Genomic DNA, 26,147 nt, shown 5'->3' with positions numbered 1-26,147 from the left:
TGGTTTTGTGTCTTGTATTTTGAATTTACAAATTAGAATTAATTGGTATTGCAGTTAATATGGAAAGCTCAGTCTTGAGACATGCATTTGCATATTTTTAGTTAAAGGCTCATAGAAATTTTTGTGTTATCTAAAGGATCCTAATTTAAGTTCAGCTTGTAATTAGTAAAAAGGTATGCTTGATTCATCCTCTTCAGGGTATTTGCTACTTGAAAAAGAAAAAAAAGAGAATTTGCCCCAGATGTGTCTTTTTTTAATGCTGATTACTGAAAGCTTATGAGAGATTTACTTAGAATATAGGTAGAATGCTATGTTGGCTTTGTCTATAATTTTATTTTTGAAATTAGGTGGTATAAGCAATGTTTCCGTTGGAAGTCAATAACTCTTTTTATACTGTATTGTTCACAGAATGTGAAACTCATACATGAACATTATGTTTTCCCATGTCGTTTTCACTTTGGGTTTAAAAAGAAGATTTAGAAAGGAATTTCACTAAGGACCACTTCAATAACTACATGAGACTGGGTGATAATAGCACACGGCTTTCTTATATTTTAGGTTTGGCTAGAAGCCACATATATCAAATTTTTGAACTATACATCATTTACTATAGTGTGTTTGTTTCTTGAATTTTTACGGCAATCACCTATTCATTATATTTATACACTCATATTTCTAGGGACACAAATGGTATGTATTTTTATGCACAAAGTAGGAATAACCCTCACTATTAACTCAAAGTTGGCTGTGAATTATTGCAAAGGCTAAGTTGTAACTTTATACTCTGTAGATATTTGCTTTCTTCCTCTCAGGAGTATTCCACAGCATTTGTTTTATTATCCTAAGAACAATTTGCAACATCAAGGAAGGAAGGCATTGAGAGTTCGTTATTTCCTTTGCTATCTGAGGAAAGAAGTTCTGATATTCATTCGCTGTCTGACCTATATAAGCTGCCTAAATTTACTTGACTTTCAGCTCATTGTCAAAAGGATCAGTGTCTCAAAAATCTCAAAACCAAAGTAATATATTTACAATTAAATGACAACTTTAAATGACTCAAAAGAAAGGCACTGCATCTGTCTAAAAAATAACCCATACTGGCTGCACTTAAAAGCAACTGAAATGCACATTCATAGCTAATTATAAACAAAAACTAGTTAACACTTTAAATAAAAGGAAAAATAGCAAAAAGATTTAGAGCCTAGACAAGCAGATGAAAGGGTTCTAAGTTGCCTTCCATCTGATATTACTCAAATGCAACTCTGTCTCCAATTACCTGGGAATATGTGGTACTCCCTCATGAAAGCTCCAGATCAGAAAGGGCGTCCGTTCCGTGCCTCTGCTTACTCAGAGTCATTTGGAACAAGTTCAGCAGAAATATTTAACATTGCAAAAGAGTCTGGAGCCAGACAAGTGACTACAGACACTAATCACTGGGTCAAAATAGTAACTTAGTAGGACAACAAACACCAGAAAATATTTGTGGAGGCAGAGATTTGGGGGAGGAAGTATTAATGCTGTTGGAGAAGAGATCACTGAATGCCAAAGTGCTCAAACAGAATCATTGAAACATTTTTTTTTAAGTAGTTTCATGTTTAGGGACATAGGAATGTCCATGCCAATGGTCTCTGGCAGAATTGGACCTGAAAGGTAATCTTATGCCCTAGCCTTAAAATAAATAAGGAGGGGGGAGGTGAAACTAACCAACTAAATAAATAAAGACTGCCTCCTAAAAAGTTCAGTGTTTCTTTTATTACATGGTTTTAACCACAAGCTTTGTCTGCCTCAAATTACAAATTTCTAGCTTTTGAGATTTGGGGGGGGGGGGCAAGGGGAAACCATCACTACAATAGTTGCAATAGTTTTCTGAATATCTAATACCAAGTTTGCCCCTGAAGTGCACAGTTGATTGATCAGCTCATATAAGGTCCATTTATTTCTACATGTTTCGATTTTAGGTCTGTGAGTTACTAATATTCTCTGGAGATTGTGTCAGTACAAACCACTTTTTATTTTGCCTTCTTTCTTAAACTGCATTGTACTTTTTCTTCCTTCTAGTATCAGTACAGGATTGATTGTTTTATTTCACCATTCTGATTTTCTTCTCCCCACTTTAAACTGTTCCCAGTACATCCAGTCTCAGAACATTTTCTTGGCTGTGGAACCCAGACATCAAGATAGGAATGGTTACCCGTAGTATGTTAGAGTAAAACATGTATGCTTTAGGGGAATATTGCAAACTTTGAAAATATCTTATCTTTTGGATTTCTGTAGTTTTTCCCTAAATTTACAAAAGGTACTGTTTTCCCCCATACAGCAATTTTATTTACTACTGTACCTCCACAAAAAGGACTGAGAAACTGTTAGCCTCTGCTTATACTCTAAGTATTAGGAGCCTGTGAAAACAACAACGCATACAAATTAAGTAGAAATTAAAAAACAAGAAAAGATATTAAATATAGAGTTATTTTTTGTTTTTTGTAAAAGTGTTTGAGCCTCCTGTGATATGTCTTGGCCCATAACTTTATATTGTTATAAGGAGGCACTCTTATTTTAGCAATATATAAGCCTCATTCTGAATCTGGGTTCTATGTAGAAGGATTAAGAAGATATTTGGTGCTCCTCCAATGGAGAAATTTTTACATTTTGAAAGTAACATATCCCAGTTCTTTTTTTTATATAGTCACGGTAATGTGGAGAGGAAAAGAAAGACAGAAAAATTATTACCTATGCAGCAGGTGGTTTACGCATTATTTTATGCATAATAAGGAAATTATTACCCTGTTATAATGATAAAGAAAAGTTACTAAATCCATGTGATTAGTAAGGTTATTAAAATCTAACACAACTTAGTGGCTGGTATAGAATTCATGCATAGGTCTGCCTGATTCTGAATGTCATGTCCTAAACCGAAACACTGACCCTGATGAGATATGAAAATGAGTTTGAGTGGTAAGAACCTTGCCAAGGAACTGTAACTCTTTCATGCACCATGTGGGAGAGGGCATGTCCTAGGGATCTGAGGCCAAGGGTGCCCTGGGTTGGTGGTGTCCATTAGGAGTCACGCCAATTCCTCCATCAAAGGTGGTCAAGGCTTCCTGGCAATAGAGGTGCAGGGAGCCTCAGGTGATTGGATGACAATATGAAGGTCACTCTAAACCAAGCCATGGACCTGTTTGCCTATTTTAATGCTTTTTTTAAACTTTTCTGTAGTTACCATTATCATGAATGACTAGAAGGCCACCATTCTCATTTGACATATGAAAAAAAGAAATAAGCTATTTGCTATAAAGAATGGGAAAATTTGGGGTCCCTGAGTGGCTCAGTCGGTTGAGCATCTGACTTCGGCTCAGGTCATGATCTCACAGTTCATGAATTTGAGCCCCGCGTCGGGCTCTGTGCTGACAGCTCAGAACCTGGAGACTGCTTCGAATTCTGTGTCTCCCTTTCTGTCTGCCCCTCCCAGATCATGCACACTCTCTTTCACTCTCAAAACCAATTGTTTTTTAAAGTTAAAAACAAAGAATTGGAAACTTAGTCATCCTTTAAATAGAAAACTGGAACCTTTTATAACTCTTATCAAGAAAAATTTGCATACTTAATTGATAATTGACACTATGTTGTAATGTATATTACAACATTGTAATATACATTGTAATGTATACAATGTATATTGTAAATGTATAGGAAACTGGTGCTAAAAGTAACACTGGCATTCGAAACTAGTCACAAAGCCATCAGTGCCATTAGAAATGAACTAAAAACAGTATTTATATTTTTGAAAATATAGCTCAGGGAATGAAATAATTAGCAATAAGATGTTGAAATGGTTTATAGAAAATAATCTTATTTCTATGTCACCTTCAGCTTTTACTAGAAAAGTTTTTTATATAACACAGATGGCCACTGCCTGTCAGAAGCTTCTACTCAGATGGAAAAACACAGTCTTTAGGATTTCGGTCCCTGGATGGGACTAGCTTGAATACCTCCTACATGAATGGCAGTGTTACTCTTATTTTGCTGCTAAAAGATATCCTAATTTTCTCTAACTTAATTACATTTTATTTTACTTTGGTAGATTTCATACTCATTAACTAAAGAAACAGAGTCCTGCGTGTGTCACTAAGTTAACATCGTAAGTGTGTTTCAAAGAATCGCAACAGCAAAATGTTGATGGAGTGTTTATACGAGCAGCTTGTTGGAAAATGGTGTTTCACTGTTCCCAGAAAACTGAATTACACCCCAACTTTTCAGAAAGTTTTTGTTTCTAAGATTGCCATACAAAGGAAAATCTGTCTAGTTCACTGAATTGTTGACTCTACATCAAGAGTTGAAATGTGTACTCTAATGCACTTGCTTTGATCTCTCATTTGACTGTTTATCAAAGCTGATTACACTCTGAATACACAAATCCTCTTAGCTTCAAAATCATGTAAAGATAATGGATAATAGAGCATTTTTAAGTATTCTCCTCTCTTCCAATTTGGTTTTATGATTGTAATACAGCTATTAGGTTTGGGAGGAGGGTCTGTTTTTATGTTTAGTTCCCTTGGTAAGATCCAATCTTTTGCCACATTGAATTAGAGGTTTTTTTTGGTTTTTTTTTTTTTTTTTTAAGCCAAACTTGCTCATGCAGTGAAGCAAGAACTGTTTTAGTACACATCAAAAGGAATCATTATGAACATATGAAACTCACTTCACTCTACTCACCACAATTTAGGGGCTTATACTTTTTGAAAAGCTGGAACTATGTGCTTTCTTTATCTTCATATAAGTTGAAACCTAATAAAATAGCTTTTGATGTATTCAATTAAAGATAATTATATATCACCTTACAAATTTCAAGAGCTTAAAATCCAACATTTTCAAAGAACATTTATTTAGTCCCTGCTAATTATTGGAGGCACTATGTTAAATATTTTATATATGTCAACAGATTAATCTGTTTGCCTAAGATTACGTAGCTAATTTTAATGGTAGAATCAGGAATAGAACACAGATCTCTAGCACTCATTCCAGCCTGTTTTAAATTTCATAAGAAGTTTACTTGATCCTTCTAACAGAATCCAGAAATTTTCTTCCAACCTCAGTCTTAATCTCTGTATTTTTTAAAAAAGGAAAAAAATGGGGCGCCTGGGTGGCGCCGTCGGTTAAGCGTCCGACTTCAGCCAGGTCACGATCTCGCGGTCCGTGAGTTCGAGCCCCGCATCAGGCTCTGGGCTGATGGCTCGGAGCCTGGAGCCTGTTTCCGATTCTGTGTCTCCCTCTCTCTCTGCCCCTCCCCCGTTCATGCTCTGTCTCTCTCTGTCCCAAAAATAAATAAAAAAACGTTGAAAAAAAAATTAAAAAAAAAAAAGGAAAAAAATATATACATATGAGGGCAATTGGAAGAATGTCCTTTCTGAAAATGGCACGCATTGTGCTACTTTTTTGTTTTCCCTTATACACTATATTGTTCTAGAATGGCTTCTTGAAGCACACTGTTTTTAAGCTAGGCAGCCCAGAGCACATTTTATAAGACAATGTATTCATGTTGGAGCCTTTTCAAAGTAAAATCATGGAGCATGTATTCTACTTTTTAATATGGCTAACAATTGACCTGTAAGTTCATGTAAACAATCTAAAGTACAAAAATGTAAAGGAGAAAACAATGCTCTCTGCTGCCAGGTCAAATGATCCCTGCTAAATTCGACAATCTTGGCCAAGAGTGGCAGCATGCCCCTGAATTATGGCTTTAAAGATACTGTACAGACCTTTGAACAAACACTATCTTGAGGTTGTAAAACATTAACCAGCCCAAGCTGGATTATTGTGTTTTAAGTAGTGATAGAGACACTTTGACAATTCTCAAGTGACCATGGGTTTGATTTCATGCACAGTTCCAATTTTTTATAATCAACTCGCCCTCCTCCACTTTTCTCCTCATTTCTCCAGATGGTCACAAGTGTGACCCAAAAGACAACTTCTTTCACTAGTTCTAGGGTTTTTTTTTAACTGATTTCTTTTTAACTTTTTGTCCTGTCGCTTAGTGATTTTCAAAGTGTGTGTGACAACCATTAGTGATGCATGAAATCAACTTAGTGGGTCACAACTACACTTTGAAACTACACTACACTACACTAAACTGCACTATTCTAGTAGAATAGTCTAAAAATATTAGCATTACATGAAGAGTATTTTTTATTTTTTTTATTTTTTACTTTTTAAAAATTTTTTTTTTTTTAACATTTATTTACTTTTGAGACAGAGAGAGACAGAGCATGAACGGGGGAGGGTCAGAGAGAGAGACACACAGAATCTGAAACAGGCTCCAGGCTCTGAGCTGTCAGCACAGAGCCCGACGCGGGGCTCGAACTCACGGACCGCGAGATCATGACCTGAGCCGAAGTCGGACGCTTAACCGACCGAGCCACCCAGGTGCCCCGAAGAGTATTTTTTAAACTTTAGGTTCAGTGTGTGTGCGTGTGCGTGTATGTAGAGTAATACATAATGCTTGCTGGTCGAAAAATGTAAAAGTCACTGCCACACATGTTTTATGTAATGACGTTCCTATGTTTTTTTAAAATAATTTCAAATAATGATATAATCACCTTCTCAAATTTGATCTTTGGGTTTGTCAGTCTACCATTTGTGTTTAGACAAAAATGCTAGCAAATAAATGAGTACACTATTGCTTCCCTACTTTCAATAGTAGAACATATTAGTATCTCATCCTGTACTTCTGTAGAAATAATCTGTGTATCTGTTCATTTGTGGTCTGGTATGGAGAGCACTAGTCAAGAAGGTCACAACCGTTTCTATTTAGTTTCTTGACTTGGTTTTTCTACCTTTGCTTGAGAGAATTATTTTCAAGTAATTATTGGCATTAAAATCCTAATTTAAACAAATTAATGTGACAAACACATTTAATGTGATTATGAAATTAGCCACTGTTTTGTTTTCTCAGGTTAATGTGACTGACTTAAAGAAATTAACTTAGAAAAAAGGGAATTATTTAGAATTTAAAAATTTTAATTTACATATATTTATGTGTTGATACATAGGTAAAGAAAATTAAATGTAATCTACTTAATCATATTAATAGATTTAAAATAAACTTTCAGGAATATATTAGAATTAACAATTAGTAATGAATTAAAATATATTTCATATTATTTGGATGGTATTTTGCTTAAGATAGTGTAACTATCATTTATCTCATTTCTTTTTCTATTTTTGCATTTGCAGCTAAAATTGACCAAGAGGCAGAGGAGAATTCACTGACAGAGACTCATAAATGGTGAGAAATTACTTCCTTTGATATAAAAATTTCTTTTCAGAATAAGTTTATTAAATACTTAGTATGGTTTTATCTCAAGGAACCAATTATTAGCTCAGTTTTTATTTTCAAGCATAAAAGAAAAAGAAAGTAATAGTTTACCTGAATATGATTGAATTTCAGAGTTTTATTTTTTGGACTCTAGTTTCTGTATGAATCTGTTAAGTATCAAATTATTGTGAATAGCTTAGCACTTTCTTTGAATGAGATTTAGGACTGTGGAAGTACAAGAGAAAGGAAGATAGCAGGAACCTGTTTCAAGAAAAAAGGTAAGAGTTGATTATAGGAAACTATTGAGTTTCCACATTAAAAAGTACAGCCTTAGTAGGAAGTTGGGAACTTTCTGTGCATAAACTTTTACTTTCAGAATGGAGATTTCAGAATCATGAGTGAGTAAGCATAGAAAAGTAGCTCACAAATATCTTGGCTTTTCTGCCTCGATTTTCCCCTTTTCTCTTTTCTCTCTGTGTTAGTCAGTGTTTTCCAGAAAACAGACAGGGGTGTGTGTGTGTGTGTGTGTGTGTGTGTGTGTGTGTGTGTGTGCGCGTGTGTGCATGAATGTGCGTGCAGGGAGAGAGAGAGAGAGAGAGAGATTAAGGAATTGGCTCATAACAAAGTGGTAATTACTGGTAGTAGTTAATGTTATAACCTTGAGTCTGAGAGCATTCTGGAGACAGAATTCTAGAATGTCTTCGTACTAGGGTAGCCACTTTTCTAAAGACCTTGGACTGATTGAATTAGGCCCATCCACAGTATGGAGGATAACCTGCTTTCTCCAAGTCTACTGATTTAAATGTTAATCACATCTTTTTTTTTTATTTTTTAGTGTTTGTTTATTTTTGAGGGACAGAGAGAGCGAGCGCAGGAGAGGGGCAGAGAGAGAGAGGGAGACAGAATCTGGAGCAGACTCTGAGCTGTCAGCACAGAGCCCAATGTGGGCCTCGAACTCACAAACCACGAGATCATGACCTGAGACAAAATCAGATGCTTAACCAACTGAGCCACCCAGGTGCCACTAAATGTTATTCACATCTTAAAAGTACAGTAAAACCTTTGTTTGTGAACATAATTCATTCCAGAAACATGCTTGTAATCCAAAGCACTTGTATATCAAAACAAATTTCCCCATAAGAAATAATGGAAACTCAGATGATTCATTCCACAACCCAAAAATATTCATATGAAAATTAATAAATCTACCAGTGACTACTTTGAAATTATCTGTCAATAATTACTTTGAATATAAAAGGACTAAACACTCTAATCAAAAGACATAGGGTGACAGAATGGTAAAAAAGCAAGACCCATTTCAGACCTAAAGACAGATTGAAAATGAAGGGGTAAAAAAGTACTTATCATGCAAATAGAAGTGAAAAGAAAGCCAGGATAGCAATACTTCTACTGGACAAAATAGACTTTAAAACAAAGACTGTAACAGGAGAGAAAAGAAGGACAATATGTAATAATAAAGGGGAAAATACAACAAGAAAATAATAACAATTGTAAATATGTATGCACCCAACATGATAGCACCCAAATAACATAAAGCAACCAATGACAAACATAAAGGAAGTAATTGATAGTAGTTCAATAATAGTAGAGGACATTAACACCCCAGTTACGACAATGGACAGATCACTCAAACAGAAAATCAGTAAGGAAACAGTGGCTTTGAAAGACATCTTGGACCAACTGGATCTAACAGATATATTCAGAATATTCCATCCTAAAACTGCAGAATATGCATTCTTTTCAAGTGCACATGGAACATTCTCCAGAATAGATCACATATTAGGTCACAAAACAAGTCTCCACAAATTCAAAAACATTGAAGTCATAAATTGCATATTTTCTGACCGTAACAATATGAAAGTAGAAATGAACCACAAGAAAAAATCTGGAAAAACCACAAATACATGGAAGTTAAATAACATGCTACTAAACAATGAATGGGTCATCCAGGAAATAAAAGAAAAAATTAAAAAGTACATGAAAACAAATGAACATGAATACACAATGGGGCAAAAGCTGGTCTAAGAGGTAAGTTTAGAGCAATACATGCCCACTTGAAGAAGCAAGAAAAATATCAAACAACCTAATCTTACATCTAAAGGAGCTAAAAAAGAGCAAACAAAACCCAAACCAGTAGAAAGAAGGAAATAGTGGTGATTAGAGTAGAAATAAATTAAAAGAAAGTAAAACAACAACAACAACAACAATAGAACAGCTCAATGAAATCAGGAGCTTGTTCTTGGAAAAGATAAAATTTATAAACCTTTAGCAGACTCATCAACAGAAACAGAAAGGGGGGGATTTGAAACAACAAAATCAGAAATTAAAGGAGAAATAACAACTGATACCATAGAAATACAAAGAATTGTAAGAGAGTGTTACTAAAAATTATATGCCAACAAATTGGACAAACTAGAAGAAATGGATAAATTCCAGAAACATATAAACTACCAAAACTGAAGCAGGAAGAAGTAGAAAATGTGAACAGACTAATTAGCAGCAACAAAATTGAATCAATAATCAAAAAACTTTCAATGAACAAAAGTTCAGGACCAGATGACTTCACAGGTGAATTCTACCAAACATCAACCAAACATTTAAAGGAGAGTTAATACCTATTCTTCTCAAACCATTTCAAAAATTGAAGAGGAAGGAAAGCATCCAAGGTCATTCTATGAGGCCAGCATTACCCTTATGCCAAAACTAGATAAAGACACAAGAAAAGAGAATTAGAGACCCATATGTCTGATGAACCTAGATGCAAAAATCCTCAATAAAATTTTAACAAAAATAAAAGGATTGTTGAATCACCATAGTGCACACCAGGAACTAACATAACATTGTATACCAACTATACTGGAATTAAAAAAAAGTCAAGGCCTTAAATTATGACAAACAAATTTCAGTTAGATGCATGGAAGAAAAACTGCCTAATGACCAAATTGTTAGTCAAAGAGCCATCTTTTATAATTAAACAATTCTGAAATTCGAAAATAAAAATAATCATATGAAACATTTCTCAAAGAAATAAATAAAGATTTTTGTAGCAGTCTTACGTGACCAGGTCAGCAATTAATAGTAATTCTATTCAGGAAGGCAGTGTAACCTGGGCCTGACGACCTTGGAGACCAAATCCTGCCTTTCATGTGTTAGCTCTGTGATTTCAGGCCAATACTATAACCCCAGGATAACAGTACCCACTCTGTAGGTGAGAATTAAGTTAGTTAATATTTGCCAGATGCTAAGATTTTAGCAAACGATCAGATGTTAATTGCTATATTGTATTCACATTATTATCTTAATTAGAGATTAGAAAAAGTTTGGTGGTAGTAATAGAAACAGACAGATTTCAGACTTAGGCCATATATTTATTTGTTTGATTCACTGTCTCCATTGGATCAGACACTGGGCAGCTTCGCATGGTCATGGAGCAAGATTTTGGTATCACATGTGTATCTGTGCTTGTTCCATCCTTCTGGCACTGTGACTTCAAGGATTTACCGTAACTTTACATCTTTGTCCTTACCTGAAATAAGAGAAATAATATGTAGATAAGTGGGTAAGTGGGTGGAGATATTTCAAAATAATTAAATGAGTTATGTATAGAGCCCCTGCGTCATATAGATTTTGTTTTAAATTTTTTTAATGTTTATTTATTTTTGAAAGAGGGAGAGACAGAGCGTGAACAGAAGAGGAGTAGAGAGATAGGGAGACCGAATCAGAAGGAGGCCCCAGGTTTTGAGCTGTCAGCACAGAGCCCGACACGGGGCTTGAACTCACAAGCCATGAGATCATGAACTGAGCCAAAGTCGGACGCTTAACCGACTGAGCCACCCAGGTGCCCCTGATATAGATTTTTTAAATCCTCTTGTATTTAACAAAATTCTTGAGCTTAGGAGACTGACTTCTAGAATGAACTCTCTTCCCAACAAACAAACATTTAACTGGAGAAAATTATGTAAAACAATCATTTGGCATTATTAGGAAATGTTCTAAGGGCACCCAGCAAATGGAGAATCATTCATTCGAAACAGTCTACTAGATCTGTGACATTTGAGCCACACATCAATCATATCTTATGGAAACTACTCTCGAAGCTCTAACCCAGGCAGGTGCCCTCTCCCTCGCTCCCACTCTGTTATTTCACCCTTTATCAGCAGACTGCCAGCACTACTCATCCCACCAGCTGCAGCTTACTACAGAAGTTCTATCCTAGACTATGGTGTCGAGACAAGGGGGCTCCCTTCCTCAACCCAGGCCCCTTTTGCAGGGTATAAGCTCTCCCCCAGCAGTGGCAGATTAAGAATATTGGGCCCCCAATTTTTTGTCCCAGCTTATTATTCGGGTAAGGGTTCTGCATACACCAAGAAGTGCAAGCCAAGGAGACTAGGGGCTATCCAGTTCCTGCTTGCAGAGCAAAAGTCTCACTTTGGGACAAGTGGGCCACTGCCCCACCTCTAGTTTTAGCTCTTGTGCAGAGACACTGACATCCTACCCAGAGGTCTGCAGGTCTGTCTGAGAGGACTTACCTTTTTTTGGAACAGAGGAGAATTCCATGCCTAAATGTTTGTTGAAAACAATGGAGGTCTTAGTGTAAAGCTGTTAAGAGGGCACTCACAGCTCCAGGATTCAAGGAGCAAAATGGTCAAGCAATCAGAAGTTCAACAGAAAGAACCAGAAGAGAAGTATTCTTCGGGGATCACAGTCTACCCTAGGGTTTGGAAAGGCTGTGCATAAGTTTACTAGGCTGCACTTACTCATGAGGCATCAGACCAGGATGTGGAGCAGACTTGGAAACATTCCCCAGGATGCATACAGATCCATCAGCAAATGATATAAGCCTGCCTGGCACTAAGAGCTTCAGCACAATCTCTGACCAGTCATTTGCTGAACAATAGCTATTCTAACCCAGGGGCAGCTTTTAGGATGCTATGTTTAAAATAAAATCACACATATGCCTGGCAATCTGGAAGTACACCAGCCTCAGCTGAGTTCACTGCTTTTCCTAGAACTGTGTATATGAATAGGCAGAAGCGTTTCTTCCTGATGTGATGAAGGGGTTTCAATTAAGCCAAGCTGGCTGGCTCCTCTCCCACAGCTGAGGGAATGGTGGATTTGACCCAGATTCTGGAGTCTTGGGTCTCCTTCCCAGCTATGAGGCTTTGACCATTTTGTAAACCACCCCATTCCCACCTCTGGCAGTAATCACCAAATGCTCTTTCTACCAGTGTAAACTTCTTGGGAACCCAAGGCCTCAGGTGTTTACAGTTTCTCTTTGTGCTTGAATTGGCCAGAAACCCCTCCATCTAACCCACCCCCACTTCACACACACACACACACACACACACACACACACACACACACACTTTAAGGTGAAATGCCAACTCTTCTCACTCTCTGATCTCTGTGAGTTGCCTGAGCAAGGCCCCTAGAGGAGAGCCACAAATGTGTATTTGGACAGATAGCTTCTCAGTCTCCCATTTCTCCCATTACCCCTTTATTTTCTGTTTACTATAGGTTATTATTATGTTCCATGTGTCATATTATTAAGCCGGATGTAATCCATTTTGGAGGTAAGATGATATATAAACACACTGATCCTACTTGGTCTACCTATTTAAATCCCAGCAAGGCTGAACTTCTTCATTTCCCTGAACTTGAGGCAGCAAAGACACAGGTTGTACGAATATACTGAACGCATCTTAATCAAAGGAATTTTCTTGTGAGGTCCTGTTTTTATCTCAGTGTTGCTGTTACAACTCAAGACGTTTGAGTTTTACTTTGTACCCTATCATAAGCGGCCCAGTGACAAATGTATGTGCTTTCCTTTTCAGAACTAGTTGAGAGTCATTTACAGGTAATTGTGACAGCTGGGTCACACTATAAATGTCTCACAGGACATAGCGTGATGGAACCCTTCTGTTTCTCAAGGTTTTTGAGGTAATTTAGCATTCCATGCTCCCACCACAGTTGCTAAGAAAGAAGGCAAGCCAGTTCGGTGGACAGGGCCCAGACAGCTCTACCTTCGAATTGCAACTGGAAAAACCACAGAGTGGTTGGGGCTTAGCTTCCTTGTTTGTAAAAGGCATATCACCTCATCCTTTCTTCTATCTTCCAAGGCTGTAGGGACAGAATACCTTGCTTGTTTTTTGCAGTCTAAAAAATTTCCTCAAATGAGGCGAGTAAGAGGCCTTTACTAGAAAAGTATATTCATGAAAATGTTTTGTAAATTACACAAACTCAAGTTATCAGCATGCTTTGAAAGGAATTATATACTAATTCATCTCTATATTTGAGTGCTTACAAAGAAAAAAAAGTCTTGGCTTTTAGTTTAAAATGGATAAGTGAACTTTTATCAAGATACTAATTAGAATTTTTTTCTGGATAAGTGAACTTTTATCAAGATACTAATTAGAATGTTTTTCTATAGTGGAATATTATGGATTTTTTAGGTCATTTTATGATTTCCTAACTAAATAAAAATATTCAAAAGAAACAATGGTTATATATATTTTTTTTTAAATTTTTCAACATTTTTTATTTATTTTTGGGACAGAGAGAGACAGAGCATGAACGGGGGAGGGGCAGAGAGAGAGGGAGACACAGAATCGGAAACAGGCTCCAGGCTCCGAGCCATCAGCCCAGAGCCTGACGCGGGGCTCGAACTCACGGACCGCGAGATCGTGACCTGGCTGAAGTCAGACGCTTAACCGACTGCGCCACCCAGGCGCCCCAAGGTTATATATTTTTGAAGAAAATCAGATTTTTTTTTTCATGTTCCATTTGCTAGCGTGATAGTTTTATATGCTAATTTTGTCTGTTTGCCACACATTTTTACTATTAATCTGAGAAGTGGGACTTTATGTTCCTATTTCACATGAACACAAATGTATAGTTTTTGGATAGTGAATAGTTTAACTGAACTCTTCAGTTCTCCCAGAAAGTGAGACAACTGAGCAGATGATCTTGAACCTTACCCAAAACCCAGATACAAATCGGATGAACATATTCTCATCTTCAGATGGTTTCCCTGGGCAAGCCAAGCTATCATATTATATTACAAGATGGATTTCAGCAGACTCTTGTTAAGGTTGCTTGCATACACACAGTATGTGTTTATTTCAGCTTCTGCTTTTATTTTATTTTTAATTAACATAAGTGGCTTTCTTTAATTGTGGAAAAAATATCACCAGACCAAATATGTTGTTTTTATTTTCCCACAGAATTACTCAGTGTCTGTCTCAGCTCATTAGCAGGGAATGTAGAGATTCTGAATTTGTCTAATAAGTGGCCATGCCTTCATATTTCTATTTAAAGAATAATGAGAGTTGGAATTATAAAATTGGCTTCTGATACTCAGAGATACTTATTTTTAAATTGTGGCTAACTTCAAATTTTTCTTAGATTTCTTCTATTAATTCCACTGGTAAAATACGTATTTTGTGGTGAAACTGGCTTTTGAAATAGAAAAAGAGCAGATTTTTGAAGCGGTTTGTTTCAGCTATCAGTTCCTTTAGTTTCACTAAATTTATTATTCTGGCATCAATAAGCAGATGGAAATGACTAAAAGTAAAATCTGAATTATAACTGTTACATTAGATAATTAATCTTTGTCAGTTAATTTACATGATGTTCTAGATAAAGGAAACCAAGCTGAGAAAGGTATAATTAACTTGTGGCACCTTTTATGAATAATGGAAAACTAAGTAATTTGTTTGCACCATTTCTTCATTTTAAAAGAACTATTTCACTATTCCAGGAAGTTTGTCATTTTTCTTACTTTCATTTCAAGATGTTTGTCTTTTCCAACAGGACATATATCCTACTGAAATTTTTTGTAAAGCTCTGTTTTCAAAATTGTTTCAGAATGAAAGTCTCCCTCCCTCCCCCCATGAGCTAAAGACAAGAGAAAGAGTAGAGTGTAGCTAATCTTATCATAAGTGAGACAACAGTAAATTTGTTAAGTAGAGAAGCAATGTTTACAATCATACTTACAGAATTAGTAAATTAATGTGCTTTATTTGGTATTATGATGTGATGAAGAATGATTGTATAGTTTTAACACACACTTCATGTACCTCATACTACCAATGTTTTTTTTTTTTTAACTTTTAAATAGAATACACTAGTTCTCCTCCATCCCCCATTATATATAAATAAAAACAAAGGAAATTGCAAACAACCAGTGATAAAAGGTGAGAAACAGTAGGGGAAGAAAGCACATTTGTGAAAGAATTTAAAATCACACGTTTAAAAAAATAAATACTATTTCTGCGTGTAATATTGCTTGAGTGGTATTTTACCAAAGCCAAGATTGCATAACAAATGAGTTGAAATGGAAAATTAATCTTTCGTGCAAAATAAAGACAAAATGAAGGAAAGAAAGAAAAGGAATGTTGGTTCCAATTGTTTCATATAGTATGTAACTGTTCATTTGTCATGGGAGAGAAAATATTTAATCAGTCCTGAAATGATGCACACATACTTTATCATGTTTAGTGACTTTTAGAGTGTCAGTTTGTAAAGTGTTTATCCAAGGAATGGACTTCTGGCACATGGATAAAATGAAAAGTGAAATGTTTAGTTCACAATAGGCATATTTTCCAGAATCTTTCTGAGTAACTGTCCGGAGATGAATAGAAAGACTACAGGTCTGTGTTTATCTGGCTTATGCTGGCAGACCAGGCAGGCTCCAGCCTGGTATTAAAACTGAAGTGACATGGAATGTCTTTGCAAAAACCCCCAAACAATTACATCATTCTCTTAACAATATTGATAAAGTAAAACAAAGTTGGAGTTTGTTATTTTCCAATTTGAATTTCTCAGTTAACTGCTTCAAATCCTGCCAGAAGGTTTACCGTTTGGAGGCCCACGGGAGGAAGATTCCTAGGATCAGTGGTGAGAAGCTGTGTTCCATACCTTTCACATTCAGGCCAGGTGGCAAAGTTTAGGTATGGCACTTTTCTGTGTACAAAGGGATTTTCTTCTGTGGCTGCATTATTTACATTTTTATAAAATCCACTGATTTTCAATAATGCGGGAGCCTGTGACACCTGGTACAGATTTGCTGACCTTTGTCACTTATAAAAAACATTCTGAGGTATTGGTCTCTCCTGAAGGTTTTTGTTAGCTTTTGTGTGTTCTGGATAGAAGGAGTTTAGGAACGTCTCCCTCAGAGTTTGTTATGTTTCTTTTCAACTTTGGTTGCTAATTGTGAAGGGAAAAAAATACGCCACAGAAGTACTGCCCTTTTGTAGAGTTTTGTTTTCAAAATAGAAACTCTTCCATGTTGTGTAGAGTTGAAAAGGTCTTCTCTATTCCAATGTTCAAAAATATGTTTGGGCCTTGTATAGACTAAAGTTTTTCCAGGAGCTACCTTCTCTAACTTGATAGAAGTTAAAACTCCTAACGTTTTATCCTCTCTAACCAAGAAGAAGACTAACGAAATCACCACAGTATCATTGGGGATTGGGATGACCATGTTCTTACAGGAGGTGGGAAGGGTGAAGACAATTCAAGAAAGACAGGATATGCTATTTTGACAACTGTTTTATATTTATATTTTAGAAAATAAAAATTAGAAATGGTAGTAGTTAACTTAAGTTAGCAGGTGTATTTAACAGTAGTATCATGACTAAAATCCACTGGGGTTGAGAAACTATGTTTCTACGACAGTAGCTTCTAGAAAAAACAGTCGACAAAAATGAATCTAAAATCACTTTCAGAGGGAGGAACAGATTTTCTGAGTAGAACGAACTAAGAAAAATGGAAACGTTCTAGGTGACTTCATATATATACACATTTCATAAGGCAACTGAAATCTGCTTTAAAAGATAGTCATTAGAGGGCTCATTTCATGACCTGTTAGAGAACTACCTTAAATTGTTAACACCGCCAAAGGGATTTCTAAGAGGCCTGGAGTCCAAGGTAAAGGTAAGCAACCTCAGAAAGGGTGGGAATGAGACAGGTAAGTGCAGGTTCCCTGGCCATGTGTCTAGTAGAGTGGTTAATAAATCCAGGTTTACTCCCACCTCCCCCCCCCCCCTTTTTAAAGTTGTCTAAGTTAGGCAAACTTATTAAAACTTTCTGTAGCTCTGTTTCCTCATTTCTAAAATGAGAATAATAGAACAGTGCCTAGCACGGAATAAGCATGAGATAATTACTTGATGTTATTGTTACTTCACGAAGTTTATCTTAGTGACCCGCTAATAGTGGTTCAAGTTTGAATTTTCTCTACAGTGATTATTGCAAATTCTCAAAAGGGTGAACCTGATTGACTCCTAGACAGGTTGGCATGGGGGGCCCCAGCATGGGCTATGGATGAAGCAAGTTTTCTAAAGTTAATAACCAGCAATATATGGGGGTACCTGGGTGGCTCAGTCGGTTAAGCATCTGACTTAGGCTCAGGTCATGATTTCGCAGTTCATGGATTCAAGCCCTGTGTTGGGGTCTGTGCTGACTGCTCAGAACATGGAACCTGCTTCAGATTTTGTGTCTCCCTCTTGCCCCTCCCCCACTCACACTCTGTCTCTCTCTCTCTCTCTCAAGAATAAATAAATATTAAAATTAAAAAATAACCAGCAATATATGAAAATGAAGGTTGAAAAGAGATAATTTGGTGAATAGTGAATGAGCTTTTGTAAATTGATTTTTTTATGTGTGTGAGAACTTCTACATTATAAAACATATCATCTTCTTTTTTATTGCCTACTGTTGCTTGTATCAGATATGGATAAACTTATGTGAAAAAGACAATTAAGATTTCTTTGACTAGTGCGCTCCCCGATTGTTCTGAAATGCAACATAGTTACAGACTGAGGCCGGTAGAAATCACAGCAGCATTTACCTTGGGGATTTTTAATCTGAGGTGGAGGAGGGACATAAGTGTATACGTTCTGGCCCCACTGAACATATATGTTTGCAGAGAGTCAAGGAGGAAGATAACAACTACCTCTAGGCCCATGGCAAGCTCATTAGTCTTTCTGATCTTGGTTTTCTTCATTTATTATGATAAGTAATTGTGATCCTATAAATATTGTACTTAACACAGTAGCTAAACATGCAGTATGTGTACAATAAACACAGCTTTCTCCCAAAGAGTATATGCATTTTTCTACTTTTCAAACAGCAGTTTCTTTTAATGGTTCACAGTTTTCCACAGTTCCTTCCTTCCCCAAATAATATCAACCCATCTGGGTGAGACCACAAGGTCACACTCTTACTCCTGGTCACACAGTCTCCTAAACAGAAACATTAGCATATTTGCAATGAAAATATATTTTAATCCCTCTGGTAATACTGTGGTATGGAAATTAGCATCTATACCCATTTCTGAAAGAGTAAGATTATTATTGGCACATAAAACCCTAGATTAGCATGAACAGATGTAGGTTTTGCATTCTACTTCTGGGAAGTTGCCAAACCTGACTGTATATTATTTAGCCCACTAAAACAGTTCCCAAAGTAACTGGGGATTATTTTTAAATGTTACGAAAATATATCCTTACAAAATAATTCATAAAGTCTTTTTTATTTGTTTTTGTTTGTAGTTTTTACATTGTTTAGCAATAAAATCATGAGTCTTTCTGGGAAGAAACTCATGAATTGATCAAAATTCTTTGATTTGAGGATATTGAAATCAAGTTAAAGAAAATGAGAATAAGTGACATGGTTTTCAAGATTAATTTTAAAAATGCATGAGAAACTAGACCAGAAGATTCTTGACTTTGAGTTAGTCACAGTAAAGAATCCACCAGGAAGAGCATGTAGGATGAAAAAGGTGATAAATGATCAGAAAATAATTTAAAAAAAAAAATTTTTTTTTTAACATTTTATTTATTTTTGAGACAGAGAGAGACAGAGCATGAACGGGGGAGGGTCAGAGAGAGGGAGACACAGAATCTGAAACAGGCTCCAGGCTCTGAGCCGTCAGCACAGAGCCCGACGCGGGGCTCGAACTCACGGACCGCGAGATCATGACCTGAGCCGAAGTCGGACGCTTAACCGACCGAGCCACCCAGGCGCCCCGATCAGAAAATAATTTTAATAAATAGAAAAAAGGAGAAAACCAGAAGCTGGAGATGGTAAAGACATTGCAAACACTATTATTGCATTTTTAAATTTTATTCTAGGGTGTTGTGAGTATCTAATAGAGTATTATAGCCATATTACTTTTTTTTTTATGACCTGAAATATAGACGTCACTCTTTTAAAGTTGATTTTAATTTCAAGCACTCAATGACAGTTGAAAGCATGGCTCCATATTGGTAATAGAGATACTTTGTAGTCGGTTATTTAGAGAACGTAAAATATTGGCCCATTAAAAATAAGAACCAGAAAATCATTGTTTCTGACATTTCAACTGTGAATCACATTTCTGGTTTAAACAAAAGAAAAAAAGATCAAAACCCCTTTGTACCTTCAAGTCCACAATCTAAAACTGGGCTGCTTTTGCTTCTGAAATCGCTCAGATCCTCCAGTCATGTCTCTGGGGAAACAGAACCTTGTAGGTTGACATATTTTCAAAATCTGTGTTAAGAACCTTTTAATTTTCTATTCTTACTTACAAACATATAATGTAGATTTCATTTTTTTTCAAAACTCATGCAGCTTATCTTTCTTTTCCCCTTTAGTTATATCCCATATGTTCCTGATTAGATAGGAATAAATTAAGATAATATTCCAAACTTCTCAACTGTATGTGAAATATGTGTGTTGTCACCTCTGCTATTTTAAGTGGCTAAATCATGTTCTCAGATATAGGCTTACAACATTTCAACCTCATTTTAAAAGCAACCTCTGTAGTTTGGATATATATTTGCATGGGACATTTTACATTTCCATACTGATGAAAGGCTTTTCATACACAGGCACTATAGGAAATGTGAGGTTCTGTTTTAATGGGTTGTGAGACTTTAATTCCTAATATAAATACTTGCGGGCAGGGGAGCATCCCTTCCCTGTCCTTCCCAGTAACTTGTACAAACACCGTTATTCAGCGTTGTAATAGTTGTGTAAACCCCATAAATTATCTTGCATTATAGGATTTAATAAAAAGTGCCCAGACAATAAGGAAGACAAGTAGCAAGAGGTTAAATAGTGATAAATGTCTTTATTGGTTTTCCAAACCTGCAGTTGTTAAATATTATATTGATTTAAGACACTTGCATCCCCCCCCCCCCCCATAATCTGTATGTAGTTCAAGGTCAGAATGCACTAGCAGTATGCAGAAATGCATACCTAAGTAATTTTTATGCTAATTTTTAGAGGAGTAACTACCTACTCTATTACTATTTTGAACACAAATTTTAAAAACTAATTTTTAAGAAAGCTAAAGGTCAGAACTCAGAACTTTATAGTTTATTTCAAGTATAATGTTTAGCATTTGGTGCAGAATAAATTTAGTGATGTTAATTATAATATTTAAAAGACAGTGAGTGAAGGATGAGATATCCTGCCTCCCCAGTAATGGTATATAATTTAGGGAAAAAAGAGAAGGTCTGCAGCTAGCTGATATGCAATATATAAGATACTGACATTTAAAAAATAATTATTTCTCAATTCCATTCTTAAAAAGATATACTGAGGTCCCAGCTTAGAAGCAAAATACTACCATCAACGTTTCTTTGTTTGCAATTTTTTACTGGGTAAATTTAACAACCTGAAAAATTGACAGTCAATGACAGAGCAGCAAAATGAAGACATTTTGAAATAATGAAACAAGGTCTTAGAATTCAGATGGGAAATTAACCTTAGGATAATGAGGTTTTGCTGGAAGTTGATACAGATTTCTAAAATTCTGCCTCAGGTCATCAACCAAATAAACTGCAAAAGGATTAAGTAAATAAACGTTAAAATTGAAACTTTAATGAGAAGAAAATATTTGGAAATATTTATAGGGTTTAGAATGGGGAAAAGTTTGTAAGCATCATACCCTCAGAATATCAATGTTTATTTTTGTTACTTATTTCTAAGTGAATCATTGTTTGTTGGTGTTCTACTAAGTAACAAATTACAGAGGATACATAGTAGTCAAGTTAGTTTAGGAAAGTGTTTCCAGCTTATTGTTGTCCTCCTATTTTTCCAAGAATATACTTCCTCTCTAGTTCATTTCACTTTTTTGTTAACTTTTATTTCTTTTAGTTATAAGTGTAGACATAGTTGAAAAAGTCAATTAGTACCACAAGGCTTATAACAAAAAACAGCAGCCTCTGCCCTGCCCTCCCCTATTCCCTCTTACATTTCTCTTAGCTGTTTCCTCTGATATTTTCTGCCATATTTCTCAATCATATCCTGTATTGCTATGTCATTTTTCATTAAGTTAGCCATTATCTACTAATTTACAATAATGGTAGATGAGCTTTTAGTTCACTCTTATCCCCATCCCATTTTTTTTATTCATCTAACCTGCATATTGCAATTTTTAGTTGAATTTTAGTGTTTGCTTAATATCGCTATTTCAGTATTATTTACTGCAGTATCAGAGTGTGTGGTATGGTTGTTTCTTAAATGGTTTTAATTTTTTTTCTTGAAGCTTAGAATTTTTTTCATTTGCTTAGTTTTCTCTGAGCTTATTTTTAATTATTCTCAAATACTCAACCATATGTCCAAAGCCCCTCCCAACACTATTTTCCACATGGTCAAGCATGTCTAATAATCCATGTCATTTATTTTTATTTTCCTCCTTGAGCTCTTCATCCTCTTGATACAGTCTGTGTGGGTTTCTTTGAGGCTGTTGCTCAGATATCATCCTGAGTTGGCCGTCAGCTACTCTCCTTTGTTGGATAGCTCTCTCTCAGACTTTGTGTTTTTCTTTCTTTTGGGTACCCACCTCCCTTTTTGGAAGAGGGAGTACATCCTACAGTACATACTTTTAGAACAGTTGTCTACAGGATGATGTTTTCAGACATGCAATTTCTCAAAAATGTATTCTTTCCTCACTCTTAATTGATACCTTATCTAGACGTAGAATCCTAACTTGAAAATCATTTTCTCTTAGAAACGCAAAGTCATAATTTCTTTCTCTTCTACATTTCAGAAGTCTTATATATATTCTTATCTGCAGGCAATCCTTTTGTGTTTGATCTGTTGTTTTTCTCACAGGAACACTTAGGGTTCTCTCTGTTGTGGTGTGAAAGTACACATCTTGGGCCCTTGCATGTGCCTTTTTTACTCTGCTGGAAAGTTGGTGAGTTTTTTTCTATTTGTTGTCTCACTGCTGTTCTGGGGTTGGTCTAGAAGGATCCTCACGTTTCTGACGTGGGGGACTAAGATGGTGTTTCTAAACTGAGATGGGGATAGAATGAAAAGCTTGAGGTGTGTATAAGTCAACCAGAAGAAATGACAAGCATGTGGTTCAGTGTTTGGGTCTGAAGCTCAGCACGGCTGGAGGGTGCACTTTGTATGTCATCAGTGTGGCATACACTAGAAGTGGAAACCATGAGAGTGTGTAAGATCACCCAGAGATGGTGCCCCCAAAGATCAGTGGCCTGGGACCAAAGCCACAGAAAAATACTACATCTGAGGTGCTACTAGAGGGAGCACATAATGGAGAGAGGTCAACTCAGAGCAGTAAGAAAAAGATAAGAGAGCGTTATGTTACAGAGGTCTTGGTAAGACAAAGGTGGCAGGAAAGCCCAGCAAAAATTATGCTGTATGGCTAAAGACAAAATATCTGTTCATTTTAGTGATGGGAAAACAATTTGTACTCTTATCAAAAATAGTTTTATTTGAGGGGCGCCTGGGTGGCTCAGTCCGTTAAGCGTCCGACTTCGGCTCAGGTCACGATCTCGCGGTCCGCGAGTTCGAGCCCCACGTCGGGCTCTGGGCTGATGGCTCAGAGCCTGGAGCCTGCTTCCGATTCTGTGTTTCCCTTTCTCTCTGCCCCTCCCCCGTTCATGCTGTGTCTCTCTCTGTCTCAAAAATAAATTAAAAAAAAACGTTAAAAAAATTAAAAAAAAAAAGTTTTATTTGAGTTTTGACCCAGTTTAGTATTGGGTCAGAAGCTGTATTGCAGTGGGCTGAAGAGAATAAGAAAGTTGAAACTGAGGCTAGGGTGCTTTTATCAGAAGTTTGCAAAAGGACAGAAAGAGCGAGACTATCTGGAATATAGATGGGAGTATGTGGCCAATTTTTCAAGTAACTTGATTGCTGTGCCTGAAGATATAGATATATCTCCATAACTGGAGAGAGTGTCCACATTTTAGGGTAGACAATTATTACAATAGCAACAAAACAGAAGAAAGCTATGATCTAATTGCTGGCAGGTGTGAGGGAGTTGGAATCATGGAAGGAGTTGAGTAACTATGAGTGATGTCATGAACTTCAAAAAAGGTGTGGCTCAGTATGGGAACCAGTGGTTGGAAAGGGCACTACAGGACAAGAAATAAGGAGACTCCCCCTCTTGACTTCCTGAATTTGGAAGGGTTTGGAGACAGGGAAATGTGAGGATTCCACTAAAGAACATTATGGGTGACATAGTATCATCTAGTGAAAGCTGTACTTTTATTAAGAAAAAGACAGCAACTAAACATATTGGAGAAAGAAAGTGTGGGACTATAAATATGACTCCCCACCCCCAAATAAGCAGGAATCCAGAGGGCTTGAGAATAGAGCTGGTAGAGCCAGTCAGTGGTGAGTGTTATGGAACTCTAATCCATGGGGACATAGGTACAAGGAGAAGAAAGGGAGTTGAGGTTGGAGGGGCTTATACTGAGGAAGACAGTCTTGTCTGTCAGTGATGAAGAGTGAGCTGGAGGTTCATAATAGCAGCACAAGAACTGAGAGCTTCCTTGGCCAAATTGTTTTAATGGTGAGTGCTAATAGGATGACCATGGTTCATCATGGAATATGGAATATGGATAACCATGGTTCATCATGGAATATGGTGATGGATATGGAATATCATCCTCTGCAACTTGACCTCTTGAATTTGTTGGACTAAAGATGGGCTAGAAATGGCCAAGAGAAGTGGGTCCTGACTGGTATTTTTGGAAGAAAAAGGGCAGGTTTCGTCTGGATGAGAAAGAACAGGAGAACAAATAGATGAAGAAGTTATCTTCAGGCTGGACAACACAACAGAGGAAGGCTGTCAGAGTTACCCAGTGCTTCTGTTAACCTTACAATGAAGGCATTTTTTTTTCTGAATGTTCAGAAATCATAGGAGATAGGCCGCATAAAAATGGGCTAAAAATGATATAATATTTCTTTATGTTAAAACTGCATTAGTGTCTTCAAAAATGTCAGGAGGCCAAAGAATCTATTCAGCTCACAAATATTTCTATGATAGTGCTTATTTTCCACCTCAGCAACTGCCATGAAGCTTCTTTCTCACTCTTATAAAAAAGGCATTCCAGGGGTGCCTGGGTGGCTCAGTTGGTTAAGTGTCCGACTTCAGCTCAGGTCATGATCTCGCAGTTCATGCGTTCGAGCCCTGCATCGGGCTCTGTGCTGACAGCTCAGAACCTGAAGCCTGCTTTGGATTCTGTGTCTCCCTCTCTCTCTGTTCCTCCTCTACTCGTACTCTACTTTCTCTCTCAATAAATAAATAAATAAACAAACAAATAAATAAATAAAGTTAAAAAGAAAAAAGGCATTCCACTCAGTATGACAATGCTGTGCAACATTATTGGGCTAGTGCAGAGATTTATCTGAGCACCGAAAGCACATTTTTCAAATGCCAGATATTGTTTATTTTTATTTTCTTTCTCCAGCCTGAGATTTCTCAATTTAACTCAGTGAAATTTAGGTTTCCAAGGACCTGCTTGTGAAAGGAACTTTGTAACATGTCTAATTACTGTTGTCACAGAAATGAAGTTTATAGCTCCTCTACTAAGACCAGGGATGGGAGGGCTTGGGGACTTTAGCCCACCGCTTCTCACACTATTCTGGTGAGAAAAGGGTAGGGGGATTACTAGTGCCCATTTTGCAGATGAGGAAATGGAGAGAATTTTATTTCTGTTAAATTACTTCCCCTGTATCAAGGAGAGAACTAACACAAAGCCAAGAATGGAATTGAAGCCACTTTAAAGGTTAAACATTAAGTGTTGAAAGTAATCTGTTACGTTTGGGGCACCTGGGTGGCTCATTTGGTTGGGCGTCCAACTTCGGCCTAGGTCATGATCTCTCTGGTCCTGAGTTCTGGCCCTGCGTCAGGCTCTGTGCTGACAGCTTGGAGCGTGGAGCCTGTTTTGGATTCTGTGTCTCCCTCTTTCTTCTCCTCCCCCATTCATACTCTGTCTCCCTCTCTCTCAAAAATAAATAAACATTTAAAAAAAGTAATCTGTTATGCAATTGCAGCATTGAGTTATGACAGTTTAAAGCCAAAATGAACTGGTGTTTGTGGGCATTTTTGCTGCTGCTTAATTTTGCCAAATAATAGCCTATATTTCTTGTTATGTTCCTGACTTGCCGGTTGATAGCAATATATATTAAAATGCTTTGTGAATTGTATGGTGAAATATAAATCTGAGATATTTATGCTGATATTATTTGCAAGCGTATGTGCTGTTGTTACCTTTAATTATGTCAGTGAGAATTCAAACAGACAAAATAACTAAGCAGCACTTGTAATGCTCATGTAAGTCAATTATTTTGACTGTGTCAAGAGGACCTTGCTTCTAACAGTGGAGCCCACCTAACGTAGTGCAGATGTTGAAGACTGATGGGAAATCTGTTACATTTCAGAAGAACTTGCTTGTCTATATGTATTCTATATGTCTACTGAAAATTACGTCTAAGAACAAATATCTGGCATTAGAATTGTCACCCTTGTTCTGAGAAATAGCATCAGCGTTGATGCAGCATAGTAAGATTTTTG

The 26,147-nt window shown here is 36.7% G+C and overlaps 1 protein-coding gene and 1 long non-coding RNA gene across 2 annotated transcripts in view; one reads left to right on the top strand and one right to left on the bottom strand.

The window, feature by feature from the left end:
• Positions 1–26,147, top strand: part of FMN2 (formin 2) — a 386,263-nt gene that overhangs the window by 306,162 nt on the left and 53,954 nt on the right. Inside the window, exon 15 of the mRNA XM_078441390.2 lies at positions 7,228–7,279. Within this exon, the coding sequence (XP_078297516.1) occupies positions 7,228–7,279 (52 nt within the window). The remainder of the gene's footprint in view (positions 1–7,227; positions 7,280–26,147) is intronic.
• The window catches only part of LOC144614954 (uncharacterized), a 66,719-nt gene continuing 51,266 nt past the window's right edge, over positions 10,695–26,147 (bottom strand). The window contains exon 3 of the long non-coding RNA XR_013553305.2: positions 10,695–10,856. This is a non-coding gene — a long non-coding RNA (uncharacterized LOC144614954). The remainder of the gene's footprint in view (positions 10,857–26,147) is intronic.

This window comes from Panthera onca, chromosome F1 (genome assembly GCF_046562875.1).
Source record: "Panthera onca isolate mPanOnc1 chromosome F1, mPanOnc1 haplotype 2, whole genome shotgun sequence".
Lineage (NCBI taxonomy): Eukaryota > Metazoa > Chordata > Mammalia > Carnivora > Felidae > Panthera > Panthera onca.
The sequence above is the reverse complement of the archived record's forward strand: the minus strand, read 5'-3'. Positions and strand labels throughout refer to the sequence as shown.